The sequence below is a fragment of the Loxodonta africana genome, chromosome 18 (assembly GCF_030014295.1).
Source record: "Loxodonta africana isolate mLoxAfr1 chromosome 18, mLoxAfr1.hap2, whole genome shotgun sequence".
In the NCBI taxonomy this organism is placed as follows: domain Eukaryota; kingdom Metazoa; phylum Chordata; class Mammalia; order Proboscidea; family Elephantidae; genus Loxodonta; species Loxodonta africana.
In genome coordinates, this window is record NC_087359.1 from 62,948,632 (window position 1) to 62,974,321 (window position 25,690).

The following is a 25,690-nucleotide window of genomic DNA, read 5'->3' on the forward strand; positions in this document are numbered from 1 at the left end:
GATGTTTTTTGTCTACTTTAGCTTCCAGATCTTTATATGAGGGTTCTTCTTATGCACCCCTCAAACCAACATTTCATGACTTCTGGGAACCCTTCCAAATACCACCAATGATTAATCCCATCTTAGACAAGTACCCACAGTGTATGTATAGTCGTGTCTGTGTCTGATTATGTGACTGTTCTTTGGCTGCTGAGGGCACAAGCCTCCTATTCCGTAAGCAGAAGGATTTTGCTCATTTGTGAAAAATATTAAAAGATTTTTTTTCTCCAAAAGATCACCAAGCCAAACATTTGGCCATGTTTTTATTTACTACATATACTATAAACATATACAATACATGCTACCAAAAAAAAAAAAACATTTTTTTTTTTAAATTTAACTGTCAAGAAAGTGTATAGTGTTATCATACAATGGCACATGTTCATACTTTATTTCAAATTGGTTTGCTTATCACCCATTTCAAACCATTAACAGTGAAATGTTACTTGAGGATAATTAAAAATTATCTATTTGCATTATTAACAATAAACAATCCCAACAAATTAATAAGAATTAACCATGTCAAATATTAGTATCCAAAAAACAGACTTTTGCAGAAATGATTATATAAAATATAGCAGCCAATTTCGGTTTACTTTGCTCTGTGACAATGTACATACGGGCTGGAATAGGATTCTAGTATTTGCTTTTGGAAGATACTTCTAAGTCCTTGGATTTCTTGAGGTCCAACAACTGCCACACACAGCTGAATCCAACCCAACAGTTCACGTAATGGCTCTGGACAACTCATCATTAAGAAATTCTGAAGATTTGGGTAGAGTTGTATGTTCCACTAATATGATGAAAATAGACATCACAAGCCAGTAAAGTCAAAGGCGAAAGAAAATACAAACATTCAGATCAGTTGTGACAATGTTTCCCTACAAATATTTTCGATGCCATACTTCCCGGAAAATAAGATTTAATGTGTATTTGGATTTTACAGTAACTATGCTCTAACTGAAATTTTAACAGAGCAAGTCAGATGGAATTTAGTATTGCAAATCTGTTAATTCACCATTATTGGACATCCACTGTGTGCATAGCCCTGTGCTAACATTTTACAAGTTGAATATTAATGTCTCTATCAAGCATTACCTTAGTGTGAGGTAAAATATATTAAATTAGCGTCAACTCATTAGTTTGCTTGTGGCAATTTATGTAATCCTGTGCCAGCTGGCTTCCTTGTGCCATATGATGCGTTTCTGCGCTCCCCTCATTCACTCACATAAACATGTGCATGCCAACTGGGTGCCAGGCACTGAGCTAGTCACCGGGATACCATGATTTGGTACATGTTCAAAGAATGCAAAATTGTATTAACCTATGCAGAACAATTAGAAAGGTACATTATTTTCCTAAAATGAGGTCCACAGCAAAATACAAGGTGTTTCTATTGGTCATACCACACCACAGACCAATAAGTGCCTTTCTAGACTGGGAACTAACTTTGAAAGTTTTACATCATAGTCTTTAACAGCCTAGATAATTTTTGGTCTCAGAAGTCTATTCTTTGGAGCACCTGACCCCATATGAACCATTCCATGCTTAACGGGTTTGTAAACTAGAACATAAAGAAAAAAAGGCAAAAATGAAGGCAGTTTATAATGTAATGTACTTCAAACACTATTCTGGCCATGTGAAATGAATAATACATCAGTAATTCATGATTGATTCAGACATTTTTTCAAAGCACTAACCCTACCCCCATACTCATGTAATTCTAACTTGACTTTTATACAAGCTGCACACAAAGCAGAGGGCAGAATTTGGCCCCAAAACCTTCTGTGAAATATTCTGATTGGTCCTTCCACTCTAACTGGAATCTAAGAATTCCAAGAGTCCCCTCTTAGGATACTGGCACTCAGGAAAAATGGCCCTGCTGGATCCTGTCAGCCAGGAGTCTGTTTATCGTCTGTAGCAGTGTGAACCTACTATGACCCCTTCGGGGAAGGCAGAAAGCTGGGTGTTTGGCTGTCCACTTAGTGAATCCAACACTGGCTTAAAGCTATGCACTGAGTAAAGTGCTCTGTGTATCCTGCTTCTCATCTGGAATAAAAATATACACTTATCTTAAGAGTTAACCTACTGGTAGGTTTGGGGGAAAAAGAACGTCAAGGGTTGAAAGAATCCCAAGGAAAAGTATGAAGCATTGACTAGGAAGGAAGACAAATGCCTCTAGTAGTGTCCTAGAATTCTCGGGATTTGAAATGTCAGAATGAGTCATACAACAGTCATGTTCTATAAATGAAAAAGCAATCCCATCGGGTACTATTCACACGGTGCATGGCTACTTCATCGGGGGTAGAAGGGAACAGTCTACTGCCATTTGACAGTATGGCTTCAGAATTGAAAAAGAAAAAAGAAAAAAACATTGTAAATCAGGGTAAGCAGTGTGCAACACTCCTTTCCTGTCTATGGGTTTTCCACAGGTTCATTTGCATGCCTCAGAGAAAGGAGGCAAGACACCGTTCCCTTCTGATACAGGCATAGCCACCACCACCTAAAATTGCCAATTCAGAAGTGGACACACAGCCCTCCAGTTTCGTACTCTGAAAATGGTGAATAAGACTAGGAATGGAGTAGGTCAGTCTAAAAAAGATTCCAGGTAACAGAACGCTTATATAAACTAGACTGCTCTTGACATCTGTAAGAAAACTGTATAGATGGCAGTTGGGGGGGGGGGGGAGATTGTTCCCATGTGTCAGCAAAGCTGTTTGTTGAGCTATACTCAGCTGAAGTCCTCATCGGGATTCTGTTGATCCAGCAGACGGACATGTGTGAATGGGAAGTGACCTCGTTTGCCATTACACTCCCCTTCCCACTGACCACTCACATTAATCTTCGTAACCTTTACCAGCTCACCGACCTGCAGGAGGAGAATAAGGACAGCACTTTATTTCCAGTTCAGAATGCAAACTGAAAAACTCCATTCTCTGGTTAGGCATACCCTGCCCATGTGATTGCTCTAGGGCTGACATTACAGAAATGGCTATTCACTGCCTCCCCAGCCCCAGCCACCAGACTGGTTACTTGTGGTTAATGCAGGCAGAAGTGTTTTTAGCAGTGCAGAAAAACACAGAGGAGAGACAGTAGAAAGGATCCTAGAAAATGATATCTTTTTGGAAATCTCAAGTGTCTTTGGATGAGCAACCCCAACTAGAACACGCTAGTATTCTTTTTCTTTGTACCCACAACCCTCAACTTCACCTGCACCACAGGTCCTAGCTTAAGGGAAGGCCCCTCCCCTCACTGGCATACAGCAGCGGCACAATTCCCCAGCCAGCCTGGGGGACATGCAGCAGAAGGCAATCATGGGAAACATGCTCCATTTGATCCCCGAAAATGAAGTGTTCCATCACCTTCCTATCAAAGCAAGCTTTTTCCCACCTGGGCAGGAAGAGCCCAAAATTCTCTCAGCTCCCTCCCAGCACCACTCCCTACCACACACTGACAGACCTCCTTGCTCCCTCAATGCCACCTGGTACTTGTTTATTACCCAGTGAGGTGACAAAAACTAAACTCCTATGTTTTTACTTCTGTTTCTAAAAAGCCTCCTACTGGGACCTCAAATAAAAAGTTTTGACAATATATGACATAACTCTATCCTGCCATGAGACTTAAGACAAAGTTGGTCTGATGAATGGATTCATCCCTGTGGCAAAATACCGAATGATGGTGAGATAAGCCCCCAGATGTGACTGGTGACTGGACTGAAGAGCTTTATGACCATTTTTTAATTATCAACATTTGAGTTCTGAGCAACAAGTGGTTTCTAAGCATAACTATTTTGTTTTACTCAACTAATAACTACTATTTAGCATACTATTCTACAGTACAGAGTATTTTATATAAATTATTTTCTAATTGAGGTTAAGAGTGATTACAGGATAGATCTATGGTCATACAGCCAGTGGCAGGGCTGGGATATGAACCCAGAACTATCTGGCTTCAAAACCCATTTATGCTTTCCACCACACCAAGAACTTCCAAATTATGCTCCCAGGGCCTAGGCGTTCTGAGGATGTCTGTAGGTCAACTATTGGCTAAAGCCAACTCATCACCAGGCCCACGACCTCCTCCAGAACCAGCTTGACCTCACTCACAGAGCAAAAAACTTGCTTATAGGCTTGACTATAATTTCCTAAGGAACTATCTGATAACCAGAGGCCTAAAGTGGTGGTGTGGGTCATAAGATGCTGAAAATAGGAGGACAGAAACTAGGGGATATTACAGAGACAAGGGGTAAGATACAGACAGTGAGAAAGACCAGTAGCTCAATATGCAGTATTGTGAAGACTGAGGCTGACAGTGGAAGAGGAGGAAAGAGAAGGAGGATATCACATGCCTCTAGTCCTACCAGCTGCTACTGCCAGAGTTCTAATGTTTATTCCTAGCGATTTTCCAATTCATAGTTCCTTACATCCAATAGGCCAACTATGACAAGCAAAGATTTTCATAGTCTTTGGGGAGAGAAAGACCAGGACATCAAGTTAAGTTTTGCTTACTAGTAAAATAGTCTACAGGATTTATTCCTTTATCCCCAGTAAGTTCTCAGACTTTATCTCACTTGCTCCCTTCTTAATAAAAACCTTACAGTATTTTGAGACTCAACACTAACCCTGTAACATCTGACTACTCCTTAGTGAACGTCCCTTAATGACCTGTCAGCTACCCTTAACTTCCCCATCCTTCTCACACACACACACACACACACACACACACTTATGTACATGTCCCTGGAATCAATGCCTTTGTGCTGCTAGTCACTTCCTATGTTAAGGCCAATTATACCACATGTACTTCTTTCCCCCATTTTTAGTGTTTCTTTGTATTACCTGTTAAACATGCATGTCATAAAAAAAAAAGTTGCCAAGGCAATTCTGACTCATGGTGACCCCACGTGTGTCAGAGTAAAACCATGCCCCATAGGGTTTTCAACAGATGCTTTTTCAAAAGTAGCTCACGAGGCCTTTCTTTCAAGGTGCCCCTGGGTGGACTTGAACCTCTAACCTTTCAGTTAGCAGTCAAGCATGTTAACCATCTGCACTACCCAGAGAGTCCACTCATGTCATACAAAGTGCTATTCTGAGAGCTGGACCAAGAATAAGTTCTTGACCTTAAGAAAGACAGGATGTGTACGCTCACGTCAAAAATCTAGATTGCCACTCATGCTAGGTTCCCCTTCAGATGGGCACCAAAGGGTCAGTTTCTTTCAAGAAATTGGTCTGATCACTTCAGGTCTGTCTTCTGCTAACATCTCTAGTATCTGCCATAAATAGATCCATTATTTTACTGATATTGAAAACACAGAAGGGACATGAGGCATCCCTCTGGAATGCTGGAGATATTCTATACTTTCATTTAGGTGGTTACTCACAGGTGTGTACACATGTAAAAACTCATCAAGATGTATACTTAAGATTAGTGTACTTCACCATATGCTTTTATAGCTCAAGTAAAGAAGTGACAAGATGGATGTGTTAACATTTTGTATAGTTTTCTAGGTGTTCTGCAGAAGACCATTCTTCAGGATATCTAGTTCACCATTTTGCTGATACCCAAATCTAGGTTTACTTTAAACACATCTCTTTTCTTTCCATTTTACATTGTATTTATTCTTAAGTGTTCAACGTATAGTCTCAGATCACACCCCACAGAGCTCTAAAAAGTAAGAGGTAGGTTGAAATGTGGACTAGCCCAGCTCCTTGCTGTTACCAGTACCACAGAGCCAACCAGCTTCTCCATAAGCATGATGACATCTACCCACCTGCCTGGACCATCTTCCTCTGAAGTTCCTAAGGAAGAAATGGGTAGGATTTCTTATAAGGCAAGATTTTACTAAGCGGGAGGGATTATGTACAAATTAGACCTTTGGACGTCAGAGCCATCTCTAATACACAGACTTCTTTGGTGTTACCCTACAGAGGAAGGCTCAGGAAAACCACACGATATTCTGAAATACAGAAACTTTTTTTTTTTTTTTTCACAGTTTACTAGGTTCTTGGCAGAGAGGTCAAAACCTCAGGGGGTAAAAGACTATGCCATGTCTCTGAAACAATTTTGATTTTTAAATGGATAAAAGAGAAAAGTTGTAAGCAGTCAACTGAGATAATAAATCCATCCAAAGTGGCCTTGACATACAAACACCCCAAGGAAAGCCTTATCATAATGAAATAACCCTTTGTACCCTATGAGGAGCCCTCGTGGTGGTTTAAGCACTCAGCTGCAAATTGAAAGGTCAGTGGTTAGGACCCACCAGTCCGCTCCATGAGAGAAAGACGTGGCAGTCTGCTTCCATAAAGATTTACAGCCTTGGAAACCCTATGGGGCAATCCTGCTCTGTCCTATAGGGTCACTGTGAGTTGGAATGGACTTGATGGCAGCGAGTTTTTGGGTCTGTACCCTATGGAGTCCTGCACACGAGGACTCCAGGGACCAAGAACAGATAAGTTCCAAAAGCAACATGATTGAACTTAAGAGACCAAGGCCACCTTCGATACTACAGGAAGCCCTAGTTCTCCAACAGTTTAGAAGGAAGGGAGGCTGTCAACCAGAATCCTGGAGATGGAGGGAGAGGCTGGAGGGGAAGGGGCAGTATAAGAACATGGTGCTTCTCGTAAGTGTCATTCTTTTTCTAATTTAGAAACAAAGCCAGCATTAATGTTCCTCCTCCTAGCAGGCAACAAGTCACTAAAGCACAACTCCTGAGGGCGAGATTAGGGAGGTGAAGGGGAAGCCTACAGGTCTGAAGTTTGGTATACTACTTCAAAGACAAAGTAAAACTGAGTACGTAACCCAGAAAGGTTACAATCTTAAGATGCAAAGGAATGGACTAATCAGTGAATACAGTAATAAAAGCAGTTCTATTGTTACTGATTTCAAAATTCAAGTTATAAATGAAAAAAAAAAAAAAAAAAAACCCTAATATGCATGCCAATGAGCAAGAAAGACTTTATGAAGGACCTGAAATACTACAAGGTAATTAACCTTTCTCTTTCTGAGACAGATCTCACAAACACTTTATAGAGAGACAGTGATGATTCTTAACCCACTGAGGAACTGCTTCTGTGTCCAGCCTGCTCCTCAGCCTCCTGATCCCATACCACATCCTTAAGAACAAACCTGAATGTAAAGCAAGGAACTATTTGCAAAGGGGGCCGAATGTGGTTACTTCAGTTTCTTTGATCCCAGGTAACTTGATGAACACTGGGTCCTTCCATAGCTCTCTGTAGCTCCCAAAGCCAATCATGAGCCTGCTGCAGATAGTCAAATCTAGAATTGGTTTCAGGAGCAAGATTACCCAGCTGATATTCACCAATGATTTCCAGTGATAATGAGAAAGAAATTGGAAACCAAATAACAAGACTTCTTGGTGTTCACTCTGTAGGTGATACCAGGGAGCTGTGTGATCTCCTTTGCTGGTTTAACCTCAGGTAGCTGCTTTCTAGTTTCTGACTCTACCGTCTAACACGAAAGATATCAAAAACTGCCACATCCAGCATTTCTTTGATCCGGATGTGCTGCAGGGTTCCAGTGAGCACAAGGCAGGAAACACAAAATCACAAAAATAAAACCAGGGAAAAGCAAATATATACAAGCATTACAAGTGCCTTGGCTTCAAGTATTTTCAAATGCACATTGGTAAATATTTCAAGACTGAGCTGGAGGGAAAAATGTTAAAAAAAACACTACAGTAATCCTTGCTGTGAGATAATCTTTAAACCTTAAACCAAAAATATTCCCTGAAGTCTTCTTTAAACCAAACAATAGATTAGCTTAATTAGTAAGGAATGTCTGCCTTGAGAACTGTGCTCTTTTAAGAACTATCTATAGGGGATCAAACTGACAATAGCAACTCCAAAGATGAGACAGGTAATTTGGGGGGCAGTGAGTTTATGTTGGAACCCTGGTGGGGCCAGTGGTTAAGAGCTCAGCAGCTAACCAAAAGGTGAGCAGTTCAAATCCACGAGCCACACTTTGGAAATTCTATAGGGCAGTTCTACTCTGTCCTATACGGTCACTATGAATCAGAATTGACTCAACAGCAAAGGGTTTGGTTGGTTTTGGGTGAGTTTATGCTAACGGAGGAGAAACAACTCAGAAAAGGAGGGTGAGGATGGCTGCGCAACTTGAAGAATGTAATCAATGTCACTGAACTGTACACAAAGAAATTGAATTGGTTAATGTTCTGCTGTGTATATTCTCAATAACAATAAACTAAAGCAATCTAAGGCAGAGGTCAGCAAACTATGGCCCTCGAGTCAATCAGGCCTGTTGCCTGTTTTTATAACTGGTTTTATTGGAACATAACATGTTCACTTGTTTACATCTTGCCTATGGCTGCTTTCTCACTATAACAGAAGAGTTGACTGGTTGTGACAGAGACTGTATGGCCCACAAACGAGAAATATTTCTTACCTGGCCTTTTACAGAAAAAGTGTGCAGACCCTTGATCTAAGGAGTAAGCAGTATTTACAGCCCATCAACAGTCAAGCGCATCAGTGGAGACAAGTGAGGACAATTTAGCCTTAATGATTGACTTGCCTCAGGCATGGACTGAAGTGGGCACTGGAACGTATCGGTGGAAAGCTGGTGGTCTTTGAGATTTAACTGGTAGGCTTCCAGGTGAAGAGAAAAAACATCTCACAAAATTCTGGAGAACAGGCCTTACTCTGGTTCTAGCCCAAGTCAGAAAAGATTTTCTCTAGCTCAACAACTGATAATTTCTGAAACTGAGCTCTCCACATCCCTGGTAAGAGGTGGGGAGGTGACCACATTTTAGCCCAACATAAAGAATTTTCTAACAGACCACAACTACCACAACCTCCACCTGAGCCCAGAACAACTAGATGGTGCCCGGCTACCACCACCGTTTGTTCTCACAGGGATCACAACAGAAGATCCTGGACACAGTGAGAGAAAAATGTAGAACAAAAATTAAAATTCACTCACACAGAAAAAAGACCAGGCTTGCTGACCTGACAGGGACTAGAGAAACCCAAAGAGTATGGCTCCCAGACACCCTTTTAACTCAGTACTAAAGTCACTCCTGAGGTTCACCCTTCAGCCAAAAATTAGACAGGTCTACAGGGCAAACAATAATACACGTGAGGAACGTGCTTCATAGTTTAATCATGTATACAGACTAAATGGGGACATTAGCCCAAAAGAAAAGATGAGAAGGCAGGAAGGGACAGTAAAATTGGATGAATGGAAACAGGGAACGTGGGATGGAGAAGGGGAGAGTGTTGACCCACTCCAGAGTTGGCAACCAATGTCACAAAACAATTTGTGTATTAATTGTTTAATGAAAAACTAACCAGCTCTGTAAACTTGCACCTAAGGCACACAAAAAAATTTTTTTTTCTAAAAATGAAGATAATGGACCAGGCCTGAGGTTCCCAAACCGTACCAGGGCAATACAGTGAACTCCCAGGGGCATCACAAAGTATTCTAAATTTGGGGGGGAGGGGGGAACATAACATTACTTGACATTTGTGATGCCACGTGGACTACTAGCTCAAGGTATTTCACAATTTCAGCATTAGATCATACTACATTCCTTTAAACATGTCATATCTTTGTAAAGCTGGGTTTTGGCAATGCTATGATAAAAGTACCTCACAAATAAATGTGGAACAAGAAATGAGGGTGTCGGTGTTCACCAGGATTCCAAGCTTTGGGAAACTGTGCTGTGTCTAACAGGTGTACACATCTCCCTAGTTACGTAACTAGTTACGTAATTGTGGTTATTTAAGACTAAAAATATTTTTCTTTCAGTTATGCTTATTTTTTTCAAATGGCTACTAAGTTATTAGGATATAAGTATAGTGAAACCTGTAGGAGCCAGAACTTGATGGGACTGCCTTGCTTTTCCGGTTCTCAAGTTTTCTGCCTTTGACAGGATGTGGTCTTACCACTTTTCTAATGCTCGTTTCAGTGGAAAATATTTGCATTTTCCTTCTCTGACAGGTTTCCGCCTTACACAGGTTCCAGCTTCCACAGGCTATTGTTTTGGACCTACCTAATACATGGAACTGTTAGGTAATTCTTTTAGTCCAGAAGCACTGTGAAAAATTAACTAAGACACTAGGATGCTGTAAAGCAACAAAGTTTAGAACCTCTGGACTGCACAACTATGGATGACAGTGAGTTCCCTGAAAGCAGAGATATGCAAACCCATGTTAAAAGATATCTGTAAAGACACCAGAGGGCCTGCCTTCAATGCATGAGTAGTTGGATCAGTTACTTTTAAAGTCCCTTCCCACTGAGATTCTATGATTTGAAAATGAAGATGACCAACAAGGACAGAAGGGAGTGGGAAAGCAGACAACTGTCTCAATGAACAGTACAGAAAACTCAGCTACAAAAATTCCAGAAAGAAGACAAACTGGACAAATCAGGGACTTGCTGTTCATGTTCTTGTATCTTCCAATCTTACTTTCTTCTCTGTAACAAAGAGATACATCAGAGAGACCTTTACTCCAATTTTCCATACACAGGTCAAAAGGCCTGAACAACCATGGTTTCATAGAACTCCAAACAGAAGATGTGGATTTGATGTAGGTACTGCCGTGCGCAATCCAAGATCCAAAGCACTTTACACTTTCTCTATCCATGCCTCAGGAACAGGCCCGAGCCTGAGAACACTCAATATGTTCCTTGGTTACTCTCAAGTGTTATCCTCTAACAAAGGCAAAAAGACCAGGTTGAATCAGAGATGGGGGTTACGTCCTTAGTACATTTAAAGATAATGTGACTGTTATGGACCGTCCACAGAGGCGTAAGATAAACTTTGACAATCTGACATTTTACAAGGCTTATCACTACACCAACTACCAAGGGGCCATGAAACAAAAAGTTGGACTCTAAGATCAAAAAATAAAATGTGCCTCCGCACTGGTTCTAATGTATTTCCACTTCAAAACATTCAGCATATCTGCATTTAATGCCTGTCTTCATCAGCAGCTCTAAGACCCAACAGATGGTGTCTGTTTTGTTCAGTGTCACATTCCCCAAAATAGTGGCTAGTTGACCCACAGAACTATAGTGGGTTGAGGAATACCTTTAGTTTGGCTATTAGCTAGAATTAATTCCTTCTTCCCACAGCCTTCATCCTTACTAGAGAAATCTGATGGGTGGGAAAAGAGAGGAAATATCCAGTAACATATTCTGGTGAGGGACTCTGATCACAGTAAATATATGACTCAGGAAACATCTATGTGCAAGATGAGGAGAGGTGGTTCCTGAACACCTTTTTTTTTTTTTTTTTTTAAAGTTTGTTTTTTAAAAGCATGGAAACCTTTCCTTCAAAGAAAATCTTACAGAGACCCCAATATATAACACAGCTAAAAGCAGAGCTGCTTTAGTTGAAGCAAGATACAGAAACCAGAGCCTTCCATCCTCAGCTTCTCCTTCTCTCTAGGCACCTCCTGGAAGTCTTAGGACACTGAGGAGCACATGAAAACTGCTTGTTGAATGTACTCAGGGTCCTGTACAATTCTAAAATTCACTGATGCTAACCCATCAATACTCCGTTAAAATAGCATCTAGCTGGTCCACAAACTTGGATATATATAGCCAGTCAAATTATGCTTCTCATTTAAATGGCAACAAATCTCTTCCTACCAGAATGCTAAGGTCAGAAAGTGTCTCCTAATCTTATCTCCCGGCCTCATCATCATAGGGAGCAGGCATCAGCTCCTGTGAAAAACCGGAGGTAGGAGAACTGTGTCTGCCTGCACAGCCAGTACAAGTAAGGATATGCTATCAATGAAACCACATAAAACCTGCATTGAAGAGAGCAGCAGCACTTGTAAAACAAAAGGAAACATAGACTGGATTTTGATACGGTAGAAAGCGTGCCAAGCTAGATCTGGTTTGTCACCTCTCCATTTCCAAACCAACTAGTCTGGACAACCCCTTCGACCTCTATAAACATAATTTTTTCTTCCCCCCATACGACAAATAAGGATATCTAAGGTCCTTTCTGGAGCCCTGGTAGCCTAGTGGTTAAGAGCTCGGCTGCTAACCAAAAGGTCAGCAGTTCAAATCCATCAGCTGCTCCTTGGAAACCCTATGGGGCAGTTCTACTCTGTCCTACAGGATCACTATGAGTCAGAACTGACTTGACAGCAATGGGTTTGGTTTTTGGTTTAAGGTCTTTTCCAGCTCTTGAATTCTAAGACGCTAAGTTAACATCTTTTTTTTTTTTTTTTTTAAGTACATAAGAAAAAGTTAATTTTTAAAGCTATCACTTGGGCCATCTGCTGTAAATTGAAAGGGGCCCTCTTCAGCAATAAACATAGGTGGCTTAAAACCAATATCCAAAGCAAAAAAGAAAACTTACTGAAATCGTAAAACTAGTTTTCTACTTAAATCTTTATTTCACAAGACTTTTATTTCACAGCAGGGAGAAAAGCTCAACCATTTTTGAGCAGTGAAGCCTCTAACCAAGACAGTCATCATGAAAAACAATTCTCTCTGAGAAAGGAAATGCAAATGGAAGCAAAATTAATGTGACAACTATTATCTCCTGGTGTTAACTGGCTTGTTCCATGAATGCCACTTTCACATCCCAGCCTAGTACTAACAAGGCCTGCAATAAAAGTCCAGAGTCACACCCATCATGTGCACAGCACCGGGTCTGGTATTAAAATCATCTCAACTTAAACGAGGTTAAAAACTTCTGTTGTTTTTATCCTCCCAACTCTAAGTGGGAAAAATAAGTGGTATGACCTAAACAACAAATAGTTGATTTATTTATCAAAGCAAGGATGTGATACTTTTAAGCCACAAAATTATCTAAAAAAATACAAACGTTAAAAACACACATTCTTCCGCCAAACCTGTAAGGCTCAACTAACCCTCCTTTACATCCGCTAAATCAGAACCTAAAAGAAAAATTTCAAACCCAGTAATAGTAGAGATTGGTTCGAATAAATTCTAGTTCATTCTGTGGGCTAACAGCCCCACTTAGACAGACGGTAGCTCCTACTCCTCAGTGTATGAACATGACCCGCTGAAAATAAAGTTCAGAGAATTTTAGCTTACAAGAATACTTTTTTGTTCCTTCTCTGATCATCTGTGCTCACAAAACTTCATAACAGCCTGTACTCAAGAAAGTTAGCTACTTGCTTACATTCAAGTCACCATATCAGTAGGCTCTGAAAAATGGGATAACATGCCACTTCCAGCTTTTGTGCTTAACCACCAGCTTTAAATAATCCGAGAAAATAGGAAAGAAGGAAGAAGAGAAGGAAAAAAGGAAGGAGTGAGTGCTAAAGAGGGGAATGAACACAACCTAACAGTTAGACAGAAGATGTGCTACTAACCAGTAAAAGGCAAAAATGAATTCCTGGGGAGGAACTGGCTTCTTGCCTATCAGATGAATTAAATAACAAAGACCAAGTAAACCTGTTGCTCCTTAAGATTAATACTTTTGGATATGGATCTCCTCACACCTGACTGTTTCCTTCTGAATTCTTACCTAATGCAATTAATGGTAAGGAACCTCATGCCCGCTAAAGTAAAAACACTTATGTTTTTGTTACAAAATTTCATTTAAATGCTTTGATAGAAACCACTTATTACACTCAAATTTGTGCGAACCCATCCTCTCTTAGACAAAGACAAATACAAACAGATTAGGATGCAGATGAGGAAAAAGATTTTAGGTTAACGCCTATAAATTCAGGTAGTGTTATTAGTCAAAGAATGTTTAGTAGGAGATCAATCAGAACATTCAGTTACACAGTTTTAAGCTTATTCTAAAATAGGCTTTCTTATAAAAAGAGAAAACCCAACATTTAAAGGCAAAATCAGTTCAACATCTACAACATCACAATGCTGTTGCTTGTGATCAGCATTCCTACAAAGCTCTAAGAGGTCTGAAAGGGAGACCCTGCAGCAGATCTCCTCTTTCTACATTTTGCACATTATGTACCTCCAAAGCCAAGGCTGTCTTGTCGTAGGCATTAGGGACTCGCTTCTGGATAACCCTGGCATAAATGGGCCCATTCTGGAGGTTAGGGAGCGGAGTGTTGACGCTGGGTTGGGCATAGGGCCCGGGCTCCGGCCCACCCAGTGGCTGTGGGTGGGAACCCTCCTGGTTACCTCCAATCAGAGCCGATACTGAGGCGGAGGCAGGTCTATACTTCTCGACGTAAGGGACTGGAATCATCCCCCTCTTGCCTTCGCTGTCCTCCGCATTCCACCACTGCTCTTCAGGCTTATCCCGGATTCTCAGGATGTCTCCTTTCTTAAAGGGAAGATCTTCTTCATCGTTCCCATTAAAGTCAAAGAGGGCTCGCACATACTCTGCCTCCTCCTGCCTGAGAATCACGCCACTACCCTGCCTGGATCTGGAAACTGGTTCTATCAACGTTGTAGTGTCCAAATAGTGTATTTTGTAGAATTCCAGTAAAGCAGGCAATGAATCAAACTCTTGATCTCCTATTCGGAGTCTGGAGGGGCTCACCCCTGGAAAAAACAGAGCAGGGTATTATTTAAAGGTGTATACTGGAGATGAAATACAGATTTTAAACATTTCCCACACACATTTTAGTCAATATTTAATCAGTTAAAAAAAAAAGTCCAGGAAAAAATAATCCCTCCTCCTATCAAACTGAAACACCATACTTTCTAACAATCCATGGGAAGAAAGATGCCCATCGCCACCATCCCAGAGAAGGAACAGAAAGCTATTAGCCAGGCCAATAAGGACATGCCCTCCTACTGGATCAGTCAGTACAGCATGGGGACTTTTTGTCCATTCTCCAGTATGTTCTGTTGCTATCTCATTTACAGAGTAGCACAAGGCCCAAGGTTTTGTTGCAATCTTCTTTCCAACCTCATGAAATGTAGCAAGTTCTCCTTTTACAAAGGTCCCAGGAGCTGTTCAGGAAGAGGCAGGGAGAGCCTGGCGTCTACACCAGGTACCTACATTCATTTGGATCATGTTTAAAATGAACAGTTACAAAGCAACAAGAAAAATATTTTAAGGCTCTCTCTCTTTTTTACCTAAGACTGTTGATCTCAATTTCATCTCTGACAGCTAAAAAAGCTCAATGAGGCAAAAGAACCAAGCACCTTAAAAAGACAAACGAAGAAGCTAACCGCTTAAATACCAATTGCTAAAGCCTTCACTTAAATAAAACATGGAAATCAGGTTGTTCTTTAAGAACAGGTTAGGAAAAGGGGTAAACATGTACGCTTGGGAAAGTAAAGAAACGCTAAAATACTGAATCTGAGAGCTCAAGACAAGGACATATTAGGAATGCTTAAATATGACAGAAAGATGTGTATGGCCTCAGACACAGGCACATACTTCAAAATCTATCCTGAGATTCTAGAATTCAGGGATAATAAATGAACATGCACCCATTCAAATAAGGAAAAAGGTTCTAATGAGGAATACGAACCTTTAACGTGCACTCTGCTAAGCACCCAAAATATCAAACCGTCTTCACTAGACTTTTTTTTTAATTTAACCTTTTTGCTTTCCTAATAATGAACAGCTCTACTGAAAATTCGGGAAATACAAACACAAGTCTGTGTTTTTTTTTTATTCACCCTTATCTTTAAATTTTGTCCAAAAACATGCCTTTTAGTGGCTGTAGTCTCCATTTCTCACTATTGCAAATAATGCTATTATAACATTCTTGTTCTCCCCTATTAGTGAAACACATTTGGTTACTTCCTTAGGAGAAACTCCCTGAAAAGCGACTGCTAGATCGAAAGGTATGAATATTAAGGCTTACATAGCCAAACTGCCCTCCAAAAAATTTGTACAACTTTACACTCCCAACAGTGGTTTATGACTTCCCATTTCCCCTATTACCTTGCCAAAACGCTAGTTTTAAAACCACCACCAATTTAATAAGGAGAAAATATTGCCTCTTCTTAAATAGCACTTTTTTGATTGTTTAATGTTTTTCATGTTTATTGACTATTTGTACTTCTCATGTGAACTTGTTCCAGTCCTTTGTTAAGGGAAAATCGCCAATCTACCCTCTCCAGTCCTGCTAATGAGATGGCACTCCCCTGCCTATCTAAATGCTCAAGTGATTAATGCTATGAAATAGGACCATGGTAGCCTAGATGTCTAAAATAATGTGCCACTCTCAAAAAAGGATGTAACTACTTTTTTACAATATTAAAAAATACTTCTTCCAAGGATCCCAGAGGTCACGGTCCCCAGACCTTCTATTAGCCCAAGACAGGAAACATTCCCAAAGCCAACTCTTCAGACAGGGATTGGACTGGACTACGGGACAGAAAATGATCCTGGTGAGGAGTGAGCTTCTTGGATCAAGTAGACACACGAGACTATGTGGGCAGCTCCTGTCTGGAGGGGAGATGAGAGGGCAGAGGGGGTCAGAAGTTGGCTGAATGGACACGAAAATAGAGAGTGGAGGGAAGGAGTGTGCTGTCTCGTCAAGGGGAGAGCAACCAGGAGTATATAGCAAGATGTATACAATTTTTTGTATGAGAGACTGAGGATGTGTAAACTTTCACTCAAAGCACAATAAAAAAAAACTTCTTCCAGGACGACCAGAAAAAATACATTTAAAATTCTTACCACTACTGGAGAAAGGTGAAATAGGTTAACTTCAGAAGTCCTTAAGCAGAATGAGTACTAATGAGTGCCTTCTTTTCCCTTAAGTGAATGATGAGAGACAAAGATGCAATTTAAGGGGCAGTTGCACTTGATATTAGTAAATACACTTTTTCTTATACTGCAAAAAAGTCCATCTGTGGTATTCATGGCTGTAAGCTAAAATAAGTTAACAGCCTAAACTCAGGAATGCTGGCTGTCCCTCAATCCGAGACACTGCAATAAATGCCTAGACCCAGGATTGCCCATCTATGGAAAACACTCATCAGGTAGCAGCAGAAAGTGACTCCAGTTGTTCCAAGTGTAGGACTGGAGAGATGATTCTGGTTATGACCAAACCAGAGCACGGCAGTGCTATATTCTGGAATTTCTCTCTTCACTAAGGTGGATCACTGATGGGGTGTTATTCCTATACAAATCTGATAGGCACTGGCGAGATACATGGCCACCTTGCCTATCACCACTAGGTTAATTCAAGACGAGCCTTAAGGCCCAACTATGTTAAGGACAGGGTCAATGTGAACTCCATGAAGACGTACTTAGCACCGTCCAGTCAAGTAAGCCTTGAGGACCAAGTGGTAGAGAGACCTGCCTCATACAAGCAGAGCACTCATGACTCAGGCAAGGTCCCAATCACACCTGGGGGGGGGGTAGATCTCTTGCCAATGTTTAGCCAAAATAGTTTTTACTGGTGCTCCTTCTGGGACAATGGCTGGCAGATGCTAAGTGCTCAGTTAGGTGTTAGATATTAATAAACAGAACTCTGAAGTGAGGGAAAAGCAAAATGAAAATCTGTCCTCAGCTTTGGGAAGCTCACATCACAGCTGAGGATACAAAGGCATGCACAGCATGGCTGCTGAGCAAGAAGCAAAGCAATATGTCTCAGGAAGACTTTTTTTCCCCCCCCGGCTTTCACTTTCAACTAGAGATGTGTTCCTACAAAAAACAGCAGCAACAACAGTGTACTGAGATACAACGTCACAACGAGAGAGCAGCTCTGACCATCCCTGAACATTTCCAAGGTACTCTTTTCACTCTACGAAGGAAGGCAACCATTCCTTGTCACCCACTGCTATGGTTCTTCCATTACTAGGTTAAGTAAAATGTGTTTTTTGGGGGGCAGAGACAGAGAGGTAGTTTCAAAGAACAAATAAGACTACTACGCTAAGTCCCTTAGAAAGATCAGTAGAACAATTTTGAACAGAAAAACTGGCAGCTCATCTGGTACAAAGTTAGGAAGCTGGTTCAAGTCATTTCTGGTTCAAATGTCAGATACTATGAATCGAGCCCAATTTTTTTTTTTTTTTTTTGCTCAGCAATCCCAAAAGAGAAATATAAGCAAAACACCAAAGGAAACTTTTGGCACACTTTACATATACATTATTTTTCTATTCTAATGACACTCTAATAATTCCACAGAGAAATGCCTGCTTTTTGTGTACTGCTGGGGCTGTTAGATACATGGAGCAATCAACCATCATTGACCCAAACTCCAGAAGGGGGGGCAGGGGGGAGGGGCAGAACATACATAAGTCCCAGATAAGTTGAAACCTCACCACCGCTACGTGCTCCTGCTCCTTTTTCCTTGTTCATCTCCTTCCAACCACAAACAGCCAAAGGCAGGAAATAGAAGGGCAGGAAAGGAAGGAGACACAGTCAGGCTAGAGAACAGAACCAACAACAGGGTTCTCACAGCTGTCTGGGACTTGGAAAACCTCACTGACTTGTTCTACATCAAACCTGTGCTGGACTCTGACTGTGCGGCTCTGAATCAGCACATTCAGAAATCAAAATCAATACAAGTAGTTGGGTATTCTGGTTTCTCTGTACCTGCTCAAGTCATTACTTCTAAGCATTTCAGCCCTCATTTTTCACAACCCTGATCCCTGAAGGCTTTAAGAATACCTGAGAGTTCCGAGGGCTAGAACAGGATAGATCATTTCTGTACAGGTACAACCACAGCGGCTCCATCGTCAGCTTCTCCTAGATCTCACAGTATTTCCCCTTCTTTCCTTAATCCCCACTCCTTCTCTTCCTTCTACCCTGCCTATGGCATTTATAGAAGTTGCCTAGATACACACCCCTCACCACCTGTCCAATACTAAAGGCTAAAAATGGCTGCCGGTTTCCATCTGAGAAAGTGTGCTAAAGTGGTATCATGATGTATGCTCTCCTAACCAAATAAAACTTTCTAAAAATGAGTATCAGCATGGTACTCTGCAGATTCAGACTGACTCAGTCTGTTCAATTTTGGCTCTGCCATTTACTAGCTGTATGACCTGTTAAACAACTGTATGAGCTGTTATTTAACCTCTTTGTGCCTCAGCCCCTCATTCTGTAAAACCACGTCAAATACCTATCTAATAAAATTCCCTAAATGTGACTGGCACATTACTGGCGCTCAATAAAAAGCAAGTTCAGGGCTGACTCATTAGGGGAAGAAAAAGTGGGAGTATGGAGTAAAGTGTATATAAACTTATATGTGACAGACTGACTTGATTTGTAAACGCTCACTTGAAGATCAATAAATAAAAAAAAAAAAAAGCAAGTTCAGCTTATTAGCTCCCTCAAAGCTCTGAATTCCTTTAGAAATTTTTATCCCAGAATCCAGAATCTGCCACACTTTCCCAGAGAAGATTCTACAGAACCTCAAGATGCTTCTCAAAAGTTCTGTGGCCAAATAGGTTTGAAAAACCATCATTCAATACCTGCCTCTCTTAGACAGTCACAATTCAGCTGAGCACAGTAAAGTCTTGGAGAAGCCCTGCAATAAATAAACCTATTCCTTTTACCATGAATTCTTTTTGACGTAAAATCTATGAGTAACTCAGACAACTTTGCCAGAATCACTGGACGGAGGGACACCTTGACACTGAAGAGAAAGTACGCAAAGACGACAAGTAAGACAGGAGGACCAGGTTTGTGCACTGTAAAGATGAGGTAAACAAATGGAACACAGAAACAGAAAGTGCAAAAAGGTGGCAGTAGATAATCAGGGTCCCACACTATCTCCAAAGAAGTGGCTTCGTCCAGTACAACCTTGAAGAAGCACTACAAACAGTTACCAACCTAGCTTCTGCCCTCTACCCCCAAAATGAGGCAAGCTTATGCTGTCCTCACCCACTAGGGCAATGCACGGAAGGCTCTGGGTTGAGCAGTAACAGCAAGCACCATCCTATTTTCCCATACTGGACCCGTCAAGGTCCTTTTACACTTCTTGATGTACCCAACCCCCTCCACCCTAGCACTTACCCCTTAAGACACACTGTTTCACCAGCGCTCACCAACCCATACCATGCCTGCCTTTGTGAGCTCCTCAAAGCTGAGAGCAGTTTTCCATTTAGTTTCAACTCTCCCCCACCTCATACATCTGGATCATGAGATTAATGTATCTAATATTTATTGGGACCCTTGGTAGTGCAGTGGTTAACAGCTACGGTGAGCTACTTACTATATACCAGCCACATTTCTAGGCATTTGATATAGTTAAACTATCTTAATCTGCACAATAACACTAGAAGGTCAGTATTATTATTTTTCCTCTCTCACAGAAGAGGAAACTGAGATAGAGAAGTTAAATAACTCAGTCAAAATGATGTATTTAGTAAATGGCAGGGAAGTTAAGATTCAAACGCAGGCCTCAGAGCACAAGCTCACGACTACTCTCTAACTCACACTAACTCAGCTCTCTCTCACTGTTCCAAGACGGAGAAGCCAGTGCATTAACTACTGAAGGCCTTTCCAAGAGAGCCATTCTGAAGCCCAACCTGACCCAATATGACCAGGAGGCTTGACCAAACCATTTCCTGTGGCCCCAGGGCACTCTCTGGCAGTAACAGCATGTATGTAGGTTATGAGAACTGAAGACCTAAGATGAGTTAAAAATAGGTCCACTAGGAAAGATTGAGAATCCCTAGCCTATTCTATCCCTATGTCTCTAAAAATTACAGCTAAGTCACTCCATGTAAATTCTACGTATTATGTGCACAAAATACACTATGTAATTCTAAACCAAAAGCTCAAATCCCATATTCAATTCACCAAATAAGGTTTTTAAAAAACCTCTTCATCCTTGACTTTAGATAGCAGATGAGTACTGGTTAAAGCCAATTTTCACCTTGCCATCTCTTTCTTTTGGTTTTTAAACAGAACCAGGAACTCTAGAGCAAAGACAAAAATGTTGAGGATAGACACTCCTGGGAACCCAAAAGGAAGCTGGCTTTGACAGAAAGAAGCACAGTGTAACAGTGTCAGCTATCAGGTAAGAATGCCTAAGTTCAAACTCTGGCTCAGTAACTTACAGCTGTGTGACCTTGCGCAAGTTACTAAATCTCTGATTTTCAGTTTCCTCATCTATAAAATGGAAATATTTTAATAAATGGAGATAATAGTACTTACCTCACTGGACTGTTATAGAAATGACATAATTCACATAATGACTCAGCAAAACACCTAGCATAGAATAAGCAGTCAATAAATGTTAGCTATTAATTTCATTTTACTTGAATCCACAATCAAAGCCCATGGAAGCAGCAGTCAAAAAATCCAATAACCTATTATTGCATTGGGCAAATCTGTTGCAAAAAACCTCCTTCAAGTGTTAAAAGGAAAAGATCTCACTTTGAGGACTAAGGTGTGCCTGATCCAAGCCATGGTATTTTCAATTGCCTCATAGGGTTTTTGGGGCATATGCATGCAAAACCTCTGAATATGGAAGACTGAAGAACTGATGCCTTTGAACAGTGGTGTTGGCAAAGAACCCTGAATATACCATGGACTGCCAGAAGAACAATCTGTCTTGGAAGAAGTACAGCCAGAATGCTCCTTAGAAGGGAGGATGCAAAGACTTTGTCTCACGTACTGTGGACATGTTATCGGGAGGGACTAGTCCCTAGAGAAGGACATCATGCTTGGTACAGAAGAGAGTCAATGAAAAAGAGAAAGCCCCTCAACGAGATGGATTGACACAGTGGCTGCAATAATGGGCTCAAACAGCAATGAGTATAAGGATGGTACAAGACCAGGCAGTGTTTCATTCTGTCGTACATAGGTTCAGTATGAGTCAGAATCGGCTCAAAAGCACCTAACAACAACATTAATTTTGTATATGCCTCTCTAAAACTCAAGAAATTCTTCTGTATGGTTTCAAAAGAAATACAGCTCGATGGAGAGGAGGAGAACAGAGATGAAGTAATCTTTATAAAGACAGCAACTGAATCAATTACCCTGCATAGAATATGGAGTGCATTGCAGAAACAGGCATTACCGCAATGCCCATGAACTTTCCACACCCCATCCACAAACTCTGGCAATCTTCACCTTCTCTCCTGGGCCAAGGATCTAAACTCTTATCTGTTTTGAAAAGGTGGAGCTCTATACCAAGGTAAGCATTGGGAAATAAAACCATAATGCCAAGGTATGGAGAAATTTCAAACTAAAAAAGCAACCTGCTGCCATTTCCAAATTTTGTAACCAACAAAACGTACACACAAACAAAATGTTAAGAACTGAACTTCAATGAGTTTGCCTCCACGTTACTGTATGTGATACCAAACCTTAGATACCATGCAGGCAGCATCAAAGCAGAATACACCTAAAAGCAAAACCAAAACCGTTGCCATCAGGTGGATTCTGACTCATAGCGACCCTGTAAGGCAGTAATGCTGCCCCTAGGGCTTCCAATCTAGTTTAGGGCAAATGATGGTACATCAATACTCGCATCTCATGCTTAATTATATTAAATCAATTAGACTGAGAAAGATCTAGGAAAATTTATGGACTTAAAGACCTCATACTCATTTTCTAACTTGCTATGTGTTAATAACAAAGAGATTGCCTATCCTGTCTCCCCCTTTCTGGCCAGATTGTCAGTCTAAATTAGGACTATTGTAAAAGAGCCGGCCTGCAAAGGCTGGCTCTGGAACCTCCTAATTCATATAAGACTGGCCTGTATCTAATCTCAGTTGGTCAGGAGGATAACTACTTCAACTTGGGAACAGTGAGAAGGCATCAGGACTCTTGGTCCTCTTACACAGATAATGCTAACCGCAGAATTACTCTGTACCTCACAACTCTCAAATACTAAGTGCATAAATTCCATTAACACTCCTCAAACAACTTCAATGACATGACTAAATCTCAGTGATCATTGGTAAGGAAGACCAGTGTAGTTAAACACTCAGAAAATCTGATCCAGCCAGGTTTGTTCCCAATTTCCATGAAGACTCAGGCTACAGCCCCAACTTACTGAGCAAGAAGGGGCCCTGAAGTACAAGACTAACAATGTTTAAGCTCAAGGAAAAATGAAATCCATTCACTTTTAGGGAAGAGGTTGTTTCCATTGGCTTATTTCTGGTTTATTTTCTGAAAAACTCTTTCTCCCCTATGCATTGCTTGCAGAGAAGGACAGTCTTTTGGCCACTAAGATTTCTTGGATACAGTCAGCCAAGCATTAACTTGTTCTGGGCTGGTCTCAGAGGGCTTTCTTCAATCACCAAGGCACTTAGCTAATCACCTTCGTCCTCCACAGGAGAAGAGGACGGTAAAAGACTTTTGGAAAAATGCCCAAGAAAGGAAAAAGCTGACCGGTTTCCTGAGGGTGTCTCCATCCCTCTTGACCGGTATGGGGTGACTTCCTACCAAAGGCCACCAGGGGAGTATGGCCAAACCTGGCTCTCCAACACAGCAGGAAGTGTTTCTAGCCTAAAAGCCACTTGTAGGATTATCGAATTCATTCTGGGTACCGCTGCCAAGTGATGCCCCCGCAGTGCCAACATCCCCCTCAGCTCTTTGTCCCCACGTTGTCCCGCCCTGCCCTTGCACACTGGCCCGGGCACTAGCCCCACCCTGGGGCCGAAGCAGTTCCCCTTCCCCTGGGCCGTCCTCCCAAGTCACACCCAGAGGCCTCGGTCAGCCGCTCCTCCTCCCCCACACACTCCCGCTCTCCGTTGAGAACTAGCTCCAGCAGTAGGCTGCCCACTGCCCCTGTCGCTTCAGCCCTCTGTCCACGACCCTCGTGGGGGCCAGCTCACGAGAAGCAGCCGGCCAGGCTGGAGAGTTCCGCGGCCCTCACCCCCGCCCGGGGCCTCCCGTCCCGTGTGTCCCTCACCGGGCGGAGGCTGGGCGGGCGACGGCGGCACCGGGGGGCGCGGGCCGCTGCTGTTGATGATGTAGTGGGAGACGCGCGAGTTCTCGGAGACGCTCAGTACATAGTCCCCGGGGCTGGTGCTCGAGTCCCGCACCAGGAACACCCCGTGCCGCTGGCCCTGCAACAGCGCCACCGCCTCCTGCCGGCTCAACCGCCCCCAGTACCAACTACTCCGCTCCTCCGAGTCGAAGTTGCCTGCCATGGCCGCCTCCGCGCCTACACGCTGGGCCGCGGCCGCCGCGCGCGCACCCCTCCAGCCCCGGCGCCCGCCGCCGAGCGGACCGGCTCCGGTCTCAGTCTCACAGCAGCGCCCGAAATGGCGGCGGCGGCCGCGGGCCTTCCCCACCGGAAATGACGCGCTCCCAGCCTCAGAGAGGCTGCCGGGAAGGGGCCCGCCGGCCGCCATTGGGAGAAGGGCAAGAGAGAACTCTCGCACGCATTGCGCATGCATTGCGCATGCGGCCTCATGGGCGTCGCCGCCTGGCTCGGACCCGAACTGCAGAAGATGGAGAGGTGGAGTCTAGGGCCGAAGGGGCGGGGCCCCAGCCAGCGGTCCCCAGAGGTTTGTTTTTGTGCTGTTGGCTACGCGGTTCTTCGCTCCATTAGGCTTCAAGTTACTGGATGGCCCAGGACTTCTAGGCAGTGACTCCGAAACAGAATTGGGGTTATAAAAGGTGGATGTGATAAACCAGAGACTACACCAGCCGGAGACCGGAAGAGCTAGATGGTGCCCGGCTACAACCGATGACTACTCTGACAGGGACCACAACAGAGAACCCCTGAGGGAGCAGAAGAGCAGTGGGATGCAGATCCCAAATTTTCATAAAAAGACCAGACTTAATGGTCTGACTGAGACTAGAAGGACCTTCTGTTGCCCCAGGACAGGAACCATTCCCCAAGCCAATTCTTCAGACATGGATTGGACTGGACAATGGGTTGGAGAGGGATGCTGGTGAGGAGTGAGCTTCTTGGATCAGGTGGACACTTGAGACTGTTGGCATCTCCTGTCTGAAGGGGAGATGAGAGGGTAAGAGGAGGGTAGAAGCCGACAAAATGGACATGAAAAAGAGAGAGTGGAGGGAGAGAGCGGGCTGTCTCATTAGGGGGAGAGCACTTGGGAGTATGTTAAAAAAAAAAAAAAAACGTTGCCATCGAATCGATTCCGACTCATAGGAGTATGTAGCAAGGTGTATATAAGCTTTTGTGTGAGAGACTGACTTGATTTGTAAACTTTCACTTAAAGCACAATAAAAATTAAAAACAAAAAAAGGTAGATGTGAGCCCACGACCTGAGCTCTCAGCAAGGTTCCCTGAGACGTCGGGCCTTTTCTGCTGGCTAAGTTCTTGTTTTCATTGATTCATTTAGCAAACAGCACACTTGCCAGGTGGGTGCAAAGGTGACCGAGGCTGAGCCCAACCCTCACCGAATTCGCAGACCAGTGGGAGGAGCCAGGAAAGAATGACAATGGAGTGCCAAATGCTAGGATGGGGAACAAGCCTGGGGCTCTAGGAACACAGAACAGGCTCCCTAATTCAGTTTGGGGAGGGAGGCTTGAGCAGAATGTTGAATGGCAAGTGGGGAAGGGCACTGAAGTCAAAGGGAACAGAGTGTGGTGTGGCAAGCCAGGCAGAAGTATGGTGTTCTCACTATTGAGGCTTTCAAGTTATCGGCCCAGATTCCTCTACCCCTAAATTGTGCCCGTGTGTGTCTTCCCCTCTCACCGCCACTGTCAGGATCACTTCGCTTCTGTATTACTGTTAAGAGCCTCCTTGCTGGTAGGCTTCAGTCTTTGTGCTCTTAATTGCCCCCCACACTGCTGCCAAGGGTGACCTTTCTAAAACGTCCGTCTGAGTCTTGCTACTCCGCGTGAAACCTTTAACAG

General features: G+C 42.6%; 1 protein-coding gene across 2 annotated transcripts; it reads right to left on the bottom strand.

Moving 5' to 3' along the window:
- Positions 1–409: 409 nt before the first annotated feature.
- Positions 410–24,073, bottom strand: CRK (CRK proto-oncogene, adaptor protein). 2 transcript variants are annotated; one of them, XM_003416808.4, is made up of 3 exons: positions 23,769–24,069; positions 13,988–14,523; positions 410–2,908 (listed from the first exon to the last, which is right to left on the bottom strand). In XM_003416808.4, exons 1-3 carry the CDS (start codon positions 24,007–24,009, stop codon positions 2,771–2,773), a joined length of 915 nt encoding a protein of 304 aa, XP_003416856.1. In that variant the 5' UTR covers positions 24,010–24,069; the 3' UTR covers positions 410–2,770. The 2 variants fall into 2 exon arrangements, with proteins under 2 accessions (XP_003416856.1, XP_010594783.1); XM_010596481.3 differs by having other exon boundaries at positions 2,717–2,908; positions 14,158–14,523; positions 23,769–24,073.
- Between the last annotated feature and the right edge of the window lie 1,617 nt (positions 24,074–25,690).

Excerpts from the sequence above, each read along its gene's own strand:
- CRK (XM_003416808.4), bottom strand. The coding sequence starts at position 24,009 with ATGGCAGGCAACTTCGACTCGGAGGAGCGGAGTAGTTGGTACTGGGGG. Across the intron at positions 14,524-23,768 it reads GCCCGCCCAGCCTCCGCCCG|GGGTGAGCCCCTCCAGACTC; the intron begins GTGAGGGACACA and ends TGTTTTTTCCAG. Across the intron at positions 2,909-13,987 it reads AGACAGCCTTGGCTTTGGAG|GTCGGTGAGCTGGTAAAGGT; the intron begins GTACATAATGTG and ends CTCCTCCTGCAG.